This window comes from Pelmatolapia mariae, linkage group LG15, assembly GCF_036321145.2.
Source record: "Pelmatolapia mariae isolate MD_Pm_ZW linkage group LG15, Pm_UMD_F_2, whole genome shotgun sequence".
In the NCBI taxonomy this organism is placed as follows: domain Eukaryota; kingdom Metazoa; phylum Chordata; class Actinopteri; order Cichliformes; family Cichlidae; genus Pelmatolapia; species Pelmatolapia mariae.
Genome location: NC_086240.1, coordinates 35,032,201 through 35,047,197, shown reverse-complemented (window position 1 = coordinate 35,047,197; position 14,997 = coordinate 35,032,201). Strand labels below are relative to the sequence as shown.

The 14,997-nt window shown below is 40.8% G+C and overlaps 1 protein-coding gene across 1 annotated transcript in view; it reads right to left on the bottom strand.

Annotated features, from left to right (window-relative positions):
- kdm4b (lysine (K)-specific demethylase 4B) overlaps window positions 1–14,997 on the bottom strand; it is a 43,366-nt gene that overhangs the window by 14,408 nt on the left and 13,961 nt on the right. Inside the window, exons 7-11 of the mRNA XM_063495157.2 lie at window positions 9,622–9,725; window positions 8,113–8,250; window positions 802–998; window positions 477–724; window positions 63–304 (exon numbers count right to left, since the gene is read on the bottom strand). Coding sequence (XP_063351227.1) covers window positions 63–304; window positions 477–724; window positions 802–998; window positions 8,113–8,250; window positions 9,622–9,725 — 929 coding nt within the window. The remainder of the gene's footprint in view (window positions 1–62; window positions 305–476; window positions 725–801; window positions 999–8,112; window positions 8,251–9,621; window positions 9,726–14,997) is intronic.

The following is a 14,997-nucleotide window of genomic DNA, read 5'->3' as shown; positions in this document are numbered from 1 at the left end:
AGCTAACCTGTCTGACAGAGTAAAGGACAAATCTATTGACTTTCAGTCAAGATCGGACTCACCTGGGTGGCACTCACATCCATCTTGTTGTCTGCTAAGATGTCGCTGTGTCTCGGGGACAAAGTGTCTAGATGACGAGCCGTGTCCCTCTTTGAATTCTTGTCGTCAGATGTAGCAAACTGCTTAAACGCTTCCTCGAATCCAGTAATGGCATTTTGGCCACTGGAGATCTTCTTCGGCTTTCTCTGCTTCTTTTTCTCAATGTCGTCTGTCAAGTTCTGTGGTTTGGTTTCTTGTTCTTGTCCTGGCAAATAACAGATGAGGAGATAAAGTCAGAAGTGCTACTGGCTCATTAAAAATGTCTGTATGAGGCAATGGGGTTAAAACTACCGTGTGGACTGAGTAATGACTTTTTAAAGTGGAAGATTCTATCACTGAGGATAGAACTGAAAGAAAGGCTTTCATATCTGCCTCACCCTCTGCAGCTGGAGTCTCTACTACTTTAGCAGCGGCCTCAGCAGCCTGCTGCTCCTCGCGCTCCAGGGCTTCCAGAGTTATCATGGCCTCTCGGGCAAGACGTGCTTCCTTCTCCTTCTTACGCTGAGCCTCACGCTCCTCAACCTGACGCTGGTACTCGGCAGCATTCAGCTCAATGCCTTCCTCTGCCAGGACTTTCACCTCCTCGAGCTTCAGACGACGGAATTGCTTCATCTTCTGCATGGCCCTGTCATAGTTAGATAGACAGCTAAGTAAAACCCTCATATTTACTTTTGAACACATGACGAATTTTATAATACAAACCTTCGCAGGAGGTTTGCCCGGTGGGCGACGCGATGTTCCCTCCAGCTCTCCAGCTCAGGGCTGGTGAGCTCTGTGGGCTTCAGGTGGTCCAGCACTGTTGTGTCTTTACCCTGCTTCCACAGGTCATAGCGCTCGGGTTGCAGGCAGCGCACAAACACATCCATGGAGATTTTCACCATGTCCTTCCGGCAGGAACACTGGAGAGAAAAGACAAGGCTCTACATTAGAGTAGGGAATACCTGTTGTAAAGATGTGACTTCTGTGTGATAAAGGGGAGAGAAAAAAAAGGGGGGTGGAGGGGGAGTGAAATTCTAGATAAGCATCTCCATTCAGGTCTTTCAGAGCAAAGATGGTTGTATAGTTTTAGCTTCTGGAGGAAAAAAAGTTTGTTAAAACCTTTCTTGGGGAGAAGTCGGCAAACCTTTTAAGTACATTATATCCAATTTGACTGTTGACTCAAAAGGCATGCATATTTTATGTCACCGTGACCACAAACAAAGCTAATTTACATACACGAGCATCAAAAAGGGACATCAGGATTACCAACACAGCTACAAAGTGACCTAACTTGCTTTTAATGGTCACAGGTACACAGGCCTAGAGATCTGCAGGTGGCGATTTCCCGGCAACCTTTATTTTCTATGGAAAAATGTATAGACCCCAACCTGTTAGCAAGTGGTTGTGTAGAGCAGCGGTCCCCAACCCCCGGGCCTCGGACCGCTACCGGTCCGTGAGTCGTTTGGTACCGGGTCGCGAGAGTTGAGGCTCAGGTGTGAAATGTATGGTTTTCAGGGTTTTTATCGGTTTTCAGCGTTATTTTGTTATCGTTTTTATCGTTAACTCGGTTTTCCTGGGTCTTTTCACGTGTGTTATGAATAAATCTTCTTTTTTTCGGTACCGGTACTAGTTTTATTTTGTTGTATTTATCCGCGACACCTTAAAGGCCGGTCCGTGAAAATATTGTCGGGCATAAACCGGTCCGTGGCGCAAAAAAGGTTGGGGACCACTGGTGTAGAGGATCGGTCACAAAGATGGTGCTGTACCAAAAAACTTTGGTCAATAGCACTCATAATTTCCATGAAAGATGCCAATTTGTCTGCAAACAATGGCATTTCCTCACTTTTCACAACTTTGTTTGCAGTGTTTGCAGACATATCTCCCATGCAATCTAGTAAGCACAATGATAGCAATCAAAGTAGTTGTCAGGAGGTTTTCAGTACAGGACCATGCCTTAGGGACTACGAGCAACCTCCACCAGCCACTCACCAGTTACAGAATCCACACTTTTCCCTGTCGACCAGTGGTTGCCAGACAGTTGCCGGCAGGTCTCTAGGCCTGTGTGACAAAGGCCACACCTGACAAACAGGCTTTAAATATACAGTAAACAACCAGCTGTTCCACTATGGTGTTGTACATAAACCACTGACCTGAGATACCTTAAAACGTGATAATGACTAAAATACGGCACGATACAGAACCATTGAGTCATCAGAACTATTGAATCATTGAGCTTACTAGAGAAGGGAACTGTTGCATGAAACTGCAGTGGTGCAGGAGTGAAAAATGGCATGGACATCAAAACGAAGTTTTGAAATACAGGAAACAAATGGAGGGTGGTGTAATGACGGGAAAAAAAGAAGAGGAAGGAGACGTATGAAAATATTTTTTGTGCCTCGCTTGCTGTATTTCTTTCAGATCCTTTTATTTCCTGATCTGTATTGAGAGCCTTGTGCTCAATTACTAGAAACACAACAGCCCACACCTCCACAGCAAAACAATTTCCAGCCTACATCTCATCTAGACACCACTTGACAGACAGAGACATTAAAATACTGTGTTGGTGATGGAATGGGGAATGGAAGGGCAAAAAAGAGGGGGTGCAAGTGCAAGCATGGGAACACCTGATTTTTACCACAATGAAACTTTTACTGGGAACAGGACGTGACTAATAAAAAACCCCATCAAAAAACAGCCACCAAGATAAATATTGCTCTTACCCTGATTGTACCTGGCAAAATGTGCATTCTTCACTGCTAAAGAGATTCAGCGCCTTGTTTTATTTTTAGGAAGGTGTTAAGAGGTTATGGATATCGTTGCCATCCTCAAGGGCCAGGATGAGTTACACTTTATTATCATCTAAAAACTTAATTAGATGAAAACTCATTTGGAGATGCACAAGATCTCAGAAAACAAAAACCCACTCTGAGGCAGGGAGTCAATGAGCCCTGAAGTATACTTGGGCTCCTAATGAAGCTTAATTATAGGAGCCACAGAAAACCTGAAGCCCGGGGACTCACTGTGGATGCACAGCACTTGCTTCAGTCTTCCTTTATTTTTCAAGTTCTTCAGTGTAGGGATACTTCTCAGTATATCCAATAGTATAAAACAAAATGAGATTGCATGAAAATTTAAGCATCCAGTTATTTTGTTCATTCTTCTGATGAAACAAAACTAACCTTCAAGATGCTAATAGGAATGGAGAATAATTTCAGAGGTAATTAAAAACTGTTTTAATGCAAAATTCTGAATGTGCTGTACAACAGGGCTGCAGATCACCCACCTGCTGAGAAAACAAACTAAACCACTACTTTGGTGGTTTTTTGTGTTTTCTTTTGTTTGTTTGCTTATTTTTCAGTGATTAGGAAAAAAATGCTGAACACATTTAAATAAAGACTAAACTGCTCCAATTTTTCTCCCAGTTTTCCCCTCCTTTCCTTCTTTATCTCCTCACATACATCCCCAGATGAGATCAGCTGCTTAACATGCTGAACAAAACGAGAAGGTTTAAAACAAAACAGTACAAACGTTCATTAGGAACTGTGGTAAAACAACTGTAAAGTGGCACGAGCCAGGTTTATGATTACATTGCAAGTTGTTGTATTTCTCAGCGATATTTAACTGTAATTAAACGGTCCTCACTAATCTGTGTGGCTGTAAGTCAGGGGTTTATTATCCTCCAGAGTAGAGCTGGGCGATAGAACGATAACGATATGTATTGCGAAATAACTTTTTCTCGATAGAAAAATTTAACTATTGCGATAGGCCTCATCTCTCTTGTCCTCTTAAAGAAAAAAAAAAAAGAAAAAAAAAAAAAGAACAGCCAATCCAAATTAAGTAGAGCAGAGCCGAACCAATCACAGCCGCAGCGTCACGTCACGTGACTTGTTACGTACAGCACAAGTGCCAAGGCGCACATGTGTATTTGTTTTTGCAGCCGGGCCGCCCGGGTAATGGAGGAAATGAGTTTGCCGACTAGAGAAAAATCAACCGAGAGCGTGAGCGAAGGTTACCGAAGAAAAAACCGATGATGGTTCCAATGCCGGAGAGATTGTCGAACGGAAGGGCCATAGAAGTTCCGTAGTGTGAAGGTATTTCGGCTATTTCAAGTCTGACAAAAAACAGAGTAGCGCGCACTGTAAATTGTGCCGAAAGCAAGTCTGGAAATACAATAAACCGGTGCATGCTCAATCTCTGACTGAAAGCGCTAATTCGTCATTCGGCTTTTGTCAGACTAAAGTAACAGTTAAAACTGTTTGAAAAGCTAAGCTATACAACAAGGAGAGATTGAGAATTTCCTTTTAGTTCTCAGTTTATTTGATATTGACAAAAGTTAGTCAATTTTGTCTGTTCTTCTGTAAAACAAACTAAGATTTATTTTTAGAATTAATATTTTGTTTCTAAGTGGAATTGACAATTTAGTAGTCTGTTTTGTTTGTTCTATTTTGAAACTTAAACGCTTTAGCGGCTGCCTTTTGTGTAGTTTGCAATATTTGCCTTTATTTATCTGAAACTGAAGTCTCATGTTCCTTAAGTACATCTACCCTGTTGAACTTATTATGGGAAATAAATATTTAAATCAAAACAAGCTGCTGGTTATTTCACATTTTACTTGTGAGCAACGGCACATTTAAATCTTACAAATATAGTTATTTGGCTTATATCGTGATATATATCGTTATCGCCTGAAATGAAAAAAACATATCGTGATATGAAAAAATCTTATATCGCCCAGCTCTACTCCAGAGTAAAAACTGTCCTTAAAGTTAGAAAAAATAAACAAAACAAACAAAAAAAAAATTGTATGTCCTCCTGCATGCAGTTGCTTCTGCAGTGTACTAACTGCCATTGCAGCAAATATACATTCAGCAAGCATTTTTTAGCTATATATAAAATAGCAAAAATATAAAGTCAAATATGACTGTAGAGTTTTAGAAATAGATGATCTTTCTATGGTTAAATTAATCAGATTTCCTCAACATCTGGGCAGAAAGAAATCTCAGCAGCAGGAAGGTTCATTAGGCTGTTCAGAGTGAAAAAATTAAACTGTAATTTTAAATTACTTTAGCACAGCAATGCAAAGTGGCAAAGAGATTTTTGTTGTTGTTTCTCATGAGCAGCATTAGGGTAATTGTAGTTATAGCATCTTAATTCACCTCGCCCACACTGACACAGCTTCCTAATGTGATAATGAAAATCTCAGTAACATGTCTGTGCTTTACATATGAGCTAAATTTACTGCTGATCTTGGAAACTCTGTGGACAAATGCTGATTGTTTTTGTTAATGACTGGCCTAATTTTGTTGCTCAGTGTCAAGAATCTAGTCTGCATCTTAATGAACACTTCCTTTTCTTCTGCTATGTTTCAGGCAGTGTTTGCTACATTAACACTGATACAGTCCTTTCTTTAATAAATGTAGCAAAAAAATGCTAAATGTTGAACTATATCATGGACAAAGTTGATGAATACGGCTAATAAAAACATATTCTCTGGTCTCATAGAAAAAAAACAGACAAGCCTGCAAACAAATACAGAAAAGATGAAGCGAGTCATCTGTAGTTGAATCTTTAGATGAAAAAGTGATGTGATATAGCCCGGGACCTGGGAGGATGATTTTTGTTCATTTCCCAGACAGGGAAAAAAAAAAAAATCACCCTGGAAGCCTGGAGGAACATTAGCAAAGTTTGACTGAGCACCAAACGAGCAGAGAGAGGCTTTCACCAAGAACACAACAACCCCAGAAGACATAAACTTTTAACATTCAGAAAAATAATGCTGCAGCAAATGTAAGTATAACAATATGAAGAATCTTTTTCACCGACTTCAATTCGTCAGTGGAGTCTACATGCTTGCTGTCTTCCCTTAAATGTGCAAAAGAAAGAAAAAAAAGAAAAATCCTACTGTAGCTAGTCATGCAACACCTTTCTTTTTGATTTCTTCTGTTATTATTCTTGTCATTCCAAAGAAAGCTAGCCATTTCCACACTCAATAGTTAGATCTATGGTTCAAATGAAATTGTTTGAGTTACAATGCTTTTCTGATATGCTATGAATGAGGTACTAAATCCATGAAATGCAAAAAAAAAAAAAAGAAAGAAAATTAAATGGCCAACACCTAACGCACAGCCAGAGGTGGAGAAGAAGGTTAATTAGAACTGTCACGTCTTAAACAATAGAAGTACAACCCCACGCAGAACATGCAAGGAATGCTGACAAAAGACCTGCTCTGACCGCAGATGTGTTCACTTAGGAAGCCAAACAGATGGGTCAGCAGTTAAAGAGCTTGTCTTTAAAAAGGACTGAGACATGAAGCACGCCCAAATTCTCTCTCAGTCTCTGTCGTGTGCCACCAGCCCGAAAACAGTGACAGATTCGATACCGAGCCCCATCGTTCACTGTCCTGTTTGATGCTGACAGACTAGGGCTCAGCAGGGGGAAGGCGGGGAGGGGAGGGGAGATGAGTTAATGGATGACTGCTTAAGCCAAAGACAGAGAAAGATGGCGGAGTTAAGAGAAAGATTAAGAGAAAATGAGACTTTATTATTGCTCAGGAAGAAGGTAGCGTAGGTAAGCCATCTAAAACTACTATCTATATCAAGATACAGAATATAGAGAATATAAGAATTGAATTTTTTTTAGAAACTAAAATAATTACGACCCTGTGGATGTACGCCTCTATATACAGAGGGAGAACCTAAATATAGAAAAACCTTTCAACTTTTTCAGGCATTTAGGATCCACTTATTAACAAGGCTCAGCGCAAGATCTGTGCAGTGAGCAAAAAGGCAAAGAAACACCTTCAGCAGGTCCTGGTCTCTGGTTCATTCTAGCCAAAGGCTCATCTGCTTGGTCCAAGTGATTCACTATGAGAGGTGTCTGCTACTGAGCCGTAAATTACACAGCACAAGTTCTGGGACAATCTTTATAACCATAACACCCAAAGAGTACAGACGCCTGAGTGAAAGAGAAATCTGGCTAGAAAGAAAGAGCCCTGCTCGTTGGTCGAGCCGTTGTATTTTTCCACGTTCCTCCGGCTCCGCGTGCCGAGCTGTGCTGTCGATTTGTCGACTCGGATTAGTCGTGCAGAATGGAAAACTCTTCTTTAACAAACTGAGACAAGCACAGTGGAGATGCTCCCTTGAGCACTGGTGAAGGGAAGACTGCTGGAGCCTCGACTACTGGTTCTTAAATTACAAGTGGCCACATGGGTAAAGTAGGAAGGCCGAAAATGAGAAAGAGCGAGAAGGGAGGGTGATGTGCTTTTGCAAACTGGCACCTCATAAATCTGACATGCAGCCAAGTAGAGAGAAAGCAGGGAAAAGGGACATGCACACACACAAAGACAGAGACAGAGGACTGAACATGAAATGGAATGTATAGAGAAGAGAAAAGAGGGGAGTTTCTTCCAGAGGACATTGTCGTTGGGCTCCCTTCCACAACCAACCCATGCCCTGTCAATTTCATGCTCAACAGCCCACGGGCAAAGAGGCAGTTTGCGTCAGTGCAAGGATGCGAGGGTACAGTTAGTGTCGGTAACAGATGGTGTGCAGCAGAGAACCAGACGCTGCTTTTATATTTCGATATGATCTATTACTTCATCCCTTCAAAGAAGCAAACACCCAGAGCAAGAAGGCTGCAAAGCTGCCTCTGAATCACACATCCGATCAAAACTATTCAAGTGGAGTGTCTACACTGGCCTTCAGACCTCGTTTCAAACAGCTTCATGCTGCCAATTCCATCAGGTTACAGACAAGTGCTGACAAAATTTAGATAAAACCCCATTTTCTAAATGGATAGACATGTTATATAGATGGAGTGCCCAGTTTGCAAAGTTAACATGATCATTAATGAGCATCACTGCTTTTCTTTTAGCCAGATCAATGTTTTGTTTTGGACGTTTTTGTGAGATCATTTCAAACGTTTTCAAAATCCCCCAAATCACTTTTTCCCCCATCACTGCTGACACGTTAACACAGCAGACTGAAATTTCTCTGTTACGGTGACTTAACCTCTCTGCAATCAGTCTCATCTTACCAGTGTAGCCATCTTGCCGTAGTCCACCCAGCGCAGCGTGGCAAAGTTTGTGGACTCTGCACAGTTGAAGCCATGGTTGAAGCCGGCGTGGTAGCCATAAGGAAAGGTGACCATGAACTCCCCTTCATTCTGAGTTATCTGTTCACACAGACAGACAGGAAAACACATTTTTTTAAATGTCTGAAGGCTGAATTTATCAGTTGTCTCTGTGCACAAGGAAGGCATTAATCTATTTACCAGTTATTTCTTACAGCTATATTTTATTATTACCACCAGTTGCACAAAGGCTACCGCTGACTTAAGGTTTGAGGGATAAACATTGAGTTTGAATCCTTAGAAACATCTTGTCCCCGTTTTTCTGACTTAATTTGACTAAACATGGCTGCTGCTCCGAGTGCTGAATTCCTTCCCATGAGCTCAGTGTTATTCTGCAAAAATTGCTCTACTTGTCCTCACATTTTTAACCACTTTTTTTTTGTGTGTGTGTGTGCTGCCCCAAAACCCAAGCCCTATATATCTGACTGCAGATCTCAACTTCTTTACAAAGCATGGATCTTGACAATCAAGAGACACATCAAGCCAGATAAGGTGACAGGCATAAGAAGGAGAAATGGAAGTAGGGGGCTGAAAGTGGGAGATAAACTTCTTCAACTAAAGGCAGTGGTTCAGATATCAAAAGTCCCTTTTTGCTACTGCAAGAACACAAGTTTTATTTTTACACTCGAATCAGGAAAGATACTGTAGGTGTGTAACAAGTCAAACGTTCACTGTGATAATGATGTCCTAAGGGGTGAGAAATGAGATAAATGGGGAACCCTTATGCTGACTCTGGAGAACATCAGATGCCTGCTCCGTGTCAGCTTTTTTTTCCCCCCTTCCTCAATCTTCCATAATTTGAAGACTGAACTGCTGAACAGAACAATAACCGATAGGTGAAATGATCCCCAACAATTTGCTACGACAGACACAATATCTTGACTCATACTAATTTTTCAGAGCCAGTATAAGTTGTAATGTTTGCGTCAAAGCTGAGTCATTAGAAATAAAAGCCCACTTCTTCTCCAGCTGACGCAAGACACACTTGGAGAACTGGCGGAATAAATGCACCACTTCCCATCATCTGATACTAAATATTTCAAATCGCTTCACTGTTTTAATGTCAATATCTGCATCACAATTTCCGCTCTGATCATTATGAGGCTGAAGATGCGTGTGTGCTTAAGCACTGGGGTACAGCTTTATTCCATTTTATAATGGTTGCCTACTTTAGATAGATGATAGAGTCATGTAAGCAGAGAAACAAAGGGCAAACAGCTTTCTTCTATACGGTGTTAAAGGGTGAAACAGTGTCAGCCAGTTTAAGGTAAGTGGGTGGGAGGGACTCTATTGCTACTTCAGCCAGCACTGGTAAAGAAGCTTGTATGACAGTTAAAACAGAAATTGTTAACATTACTTTATTTCCTCATGGATACCTTATACTGTGTGTGTAGGGAAACAGCGGCTACTCACCCTGTCAAAGGGAATGCCATACTTCTTCAGGATGGATGGTGATATCAGTGTCATTTTGTGGCGAAGGAAGGCATCGCAGCCTTGGGAGCTGCCGGGAAAGAAGCCTGCAGAGGGTGAGAGTGAGCAGAGGGCATTTAGGGCATTTTACTGACAACCACAACATCATCTTACTACAACGATCGTAGGGTATATATGTACATATGTTCATGTTATCATCAACCTCTGAAGGCAATGTTATGTTGTCTTTTTTGCGTTTCTTTCATGAGCCACATTCAGCAAAATCTGTATCCATGACAGAATTTTGTTCAATCACCACTAAAGACAGATTAAAGACTTTGAGAAAGTGCTGCAGGCCCGGCAAAAACAGCCCACGTTTTTTGTTTTTGTTTTACTCTTGCTAGTTTATCTAATGGAGTGAGGAATCGCTGTGCATCTGCTTGTCTGTTTTCTTAGCAAGGGTATAACTGGGAATCCAAATGATCCAAGTCATTTAGATAAGCAGTTTGTGTGTTTTGGCTAAAAGTTATCTTTTACACTTTCACAACTACTAACTGCCTGCATGTAAACGATTAATCTGTAAATTGTAGCAACAGGAGAATAACTGGATTTAAACTCAGAGTTAGTGAGAGAAGATTAATAAGCAAAGCCCAAACCCATATACCAATATTTGGTGATTGGCAACTTTTTTCTTTCATACATAGGAAACAATAAATGCTCAGAAAAACTGATTATGTGTAGTTTCATTCATTTAGACTCAACTCTGCTTAGATCAGCTGGTTGTTTTGTTTATCGTCAGGTATCTGGTGTGGTGGATCAGCCAAAACATCAGCCTACTGAAGTACACCAACACTAAAGACAATATGTCAACCGCACTCATAAGCCATCACGTACATGTTAAAAATGGATTTTGTTCTCACCAGAAACTTCTTTTAAATCCACTTAATAAGCCTGAATCATCGAGTCTCAGATTTTACGAACGGAAGCAATTATGCGATGACTATGAGAGAAACTGTCTAGCAACGAAGTGTTGAGCATGAACAGTAATTTCAAGGACATCGGTTAAGAGCTGACACCAATGCAGCACTTGTTCCTGAAAGCCATTAATTATCATAATCATTTCCTGGGCCAACAATCCCCAGATGTCATCATGATGCCCCTGTGGTCCCCTGCCTGTCAGCTGGCACAAGTGAACTTCTTTGAGAAGAAAACTTAAAATGACACGGCAACTGAATACATCAACTACTGCATGGAAATGGGTGACAAAATTTACAGATGAAGCTACTGTACACTGATAGCATCATTGCTTACTCTGATTTTTAGGAGGAAAAAAAACTAAATTATTTCTCTTATTCTGTTCTCAATCACTACAGCACCCTAATAGCATGCCTAAAATTAGGTTATGCTGTGAAGCATGCGGGTGTCCGAGACATGAATGGAATCACTCTCCGATCATGATGCAATATTTTCATCACACTCTGTCAGAATTAGAAACTGACAGTATGTTGCAGTGGTATTACGACCACAATCGAGCATAAACCATTACCAAGACGCTTGTCAGCCTTTACTGGAATTTAGATTGAATATATTAATTTGCACAAACTGCTTTGTGTAAAGTACAAAAACCAGATTACAGAGTAATTAAAGGAGAAAATCAACACATTTGAATGTACTGCATTAGCCTGATTACTATACAACAGTGATCGGAGCGTAGATTTCCATGCTCCCTTCAGATGTGTAATACAATCCCATAAGAGTATTTCGACACTGACAAATAAACAGCCATCTCCAGTTGAAATGCAACCATTTATCTTGTTATTGTTAATCCCACAACCTGGAAGAGGAAATCCGGTTTCCCCTTGACATGGGCAGAAATTAATTTACTGCCCACAGTGTGGAATAATCACATTACCACAGTGCATGAAAATTCACTGATTGTGGGCCTCCAGGTTGGATTTCTGGGGAGATCTGATGGATGTCACTGTGTGTAAAGGGATACAACAGCATAAAAGTGAAGCTGGGTGCTGTCTCTCTGTAAAATTGTGATCCAGTTCAGTGCAACCAATCCAAACAGAAACAAGGAAAACCTGTGGGGTTATTTAAAACATGTTATTAATTTGCAGAAGCAGCAGCACTAACAACAGTGACAGTCAGAGGCTACTGATTATTTAAACCATGGTCTCGTTTGTTTACTGCAATGTAATTAATCCGAAAACAATACAATGAGCTGTGCATTAATTACCGATGTTTCCGTCCCCAAGGTCACTAATAAAAGTTACCGCAAGTCAGTGTACTTTATGAGAGGATTCAAACTGCACTAAAGGAAATGTGAAACTGCATTTGCTATTGTATCGATGTGGACTTTTCCAGCTGGAGTAATTTACCAATCATACCCATCTTGTATTATAAAACAAACTCAATTCCTTAAAAACGCTGCCTGCTTTGAGATCATAATATACCTCTGACATTTTGGGCTCTCAAAGCCCCGACTCACTCTCTAAAACAAAGGCTCACTTCTGCTCTTGGAGACAGAAAGACAGACTCTGCATAATCAAAAGAATGAATTTCTCCTCCATCGCTCACTCTCCCACCCCCTTTACTGCATGTACCCACCAGTGCCTCAAAGGGGGGTCCATCCATGCCTCCACCCAGTTAAACTTTAATGTGACTGACAGTATAATCAGCACCCATTTCATCCTTCATTTTCACTGCATTGTTTCAGCCTCTGTTCCACCCTACAAAGCAAAAGAGGGAGAGGGGGACTCTCTACTCTCCCAGTGCCTGCCTGCTCGTTGGAGCTGATAAAGGTGAATAATGTGCCGACAGAGCCTGCGTATTAATCCCCATTAAAATGCAGCTGGCTTTCTGAGCTCTCCATGGGGTAATATTAACTTAAAGGCTTCATTCTGTCCTTTCGAGTTTGAAAATTAAGTTCCTGCCTCGAACCCTACACCCTACCCTCCTCATCACCTTAACCGAAAAGTCTCCCGCCGTGGCAGAAATAACGCAGAGATGAGGAGTGATAGGAGTGACGTCTGTCACCCTGTCAAATGTCTGGAGAGGAGCTTTTAAGTAATGAGACCATTGTCCCAGTCCCATTTAGCATCCCTGCAACACTCATAACTGTCTTTTTAGGACCCCATAAACATTTGGCTGCCTGTGCAGAGGATGGCTTTGATAGGTCAGTGAGAGCCTGTTAAATAACGGTGGCAGTGGTGTCCTCCTACTGCCAGCTGGTTAGATAAGAAGAGAGGAAGACAGGAAAGAGCATCAACATATACAATGTAATTAGAAAGCATGTTGCTTGAGATCAAAGATGTCGAGGTTATTTAAATAAAACATTAAACAATTCTGCATACATTGAAATGCATAATTCCCAATTATTGTCCTAAAACTGCCAAACCAGGCAGATAAAAGTAAGACAAAATGCCCATTTTGCACTAAAATGCAATATTTATTGTCACCTTAAAACAAGCGTTTTTATTATCAGCAAAGACTTCAACATGCTCTGTGAGTAAAGCCGTCAATACAATGGGCCCATCTCACAGCAGACTTTTTGACTGGTGTTTTAGAAAAGGCACAGATGGAAGTAATAACAGTAATTAGGGCTCCATTCTATTTAGGTGGGCCAGTAAGTCAATGTGAACACCAGGGCTGTGAAACTGAAACAACTGAATAAAATGATGCCAAAGCTGCAGTTGTGTTTAGTACTGGTAGGGTTTGTAGGGTTTCCCCCTTTATTTAGTTTTTATTACTTAATTGTAAAAATATTACATGAGAGTTTACAGAACTAGGGTGTTTAAGAATGGGGCTCTCTTTGATTTGTACTTAGGATTTGGAATAATTACAAGGTGTTTGTTAATCTTAGATTCTTCGGTGGATTTTTCATGTCGTTTTCAAACCACAAGAGTAAGTTTTTGCATGAATGAAGCCCAGTGGTGGGCCCATTTGACAAACACTCTTTAAATGACCATAACTCCGTTTACCAACTGTGCTAGAGAAAAAATTCAAGTGGTTTTTGGAGAGAGGAGAACAAAAGCATTACAGGGATACGTATCATGGTAGCAAAAGAAAATTCAGGTACTACGGTCTGAACGCAGACAGAAAAATCAGCTCTGGCTAGATTTTACCATGTGCGCTTCACATTAACGTAACTCCTCAACCATTTTGGGCTAGAGAGAAAATTCACATAGTTTCTAAAAGATAGGAATTAATTTACAATTTTACAGCCAAAACCACAAAATAAGTCCAGGTGGCCTGTGTGATACTTTCGTGATAACGGGTTATCAGTATAGACATAAGCCTGACACTCCAGTTTGCATTGCCCTAAGCAGCAGTGCATAAGAAGAACTTTATCACAAAGTCAAACATTTTGGGTTATTTTTGCAGCTTTCTTTTGTGGAGAAATTTTAATGCAAACGCTCCATAAACACATTAAGTAGATTGGTTAAGTGTTTTCCCTTTATACCCGCGCAGTAACGGCTGCAACCAAACCCCTATCCATCGCTGGCACAGCACTGTGCAGATAGCCAGGGAGTTCCTGCATAGAGGAATTTTTGGCGAGGCATAAAGGCCAACACCACAAGAAAATCCACTGGTGAAATGATAAGAAATGAGAATAAAAACATAAGAATTAAAATCCTCTCCAAAAAGTGCCTCAGAGCAATTTAGCAAACTGCTGAACAAGTAGAACATAAACACTGATATGTTTTTGACTTCCAGGAGTGAGCTCTCCTCTCACCCTCGGCAGCTGTATTTTACAAATGAGGCAGGTGCTGGATAAGCCAGCTAAGCTGCAATGTATGACTGAACACCCTGCTATAAAAGCTGGCGCTAATGGGATCTCAGTTTTAATGTCCAAAGCCAGACTACTCTGCGGGTGGTTTTAAAAGTAGCATTTAATGTCATTTTTAACATTTTACCAGTGTAACCAGCAGATGTATGGATAAAGGACATCTGGGCCAAGACTGTCCATTTCCCTGTGTGTCAGTCACTGATTACAATATGAATATAGATACACTTATTTATTTAAAAAAAAAAAAAAAAAAAAAAAAGCTAAATTACTGCAGCGTGACAGCTGATGCTTTCAAAATTACAGCTGCCAAATGTGCTCCTCTTATCCCTCCACATGGACTTCCTTCCACAGGCTGCTCAAATGTGACTGGTCAATACGACTCTAAAGCCTAAAGCATCTCACTCCTTGCCTACAGATTCTGCATATTTATAAGGAAACCTATTTAACTTCATGTGTGTGTAGCCCACAGGAAGAGGTTTTAGACCTGGAAATGCAAAACCAGCTTCCTCGAGCTGTCTTTCAGCCCCTCCCTATTATGTGAGATGGTTGACCGAACCTTTTTGAGTTTAGTTCATCAACAACAG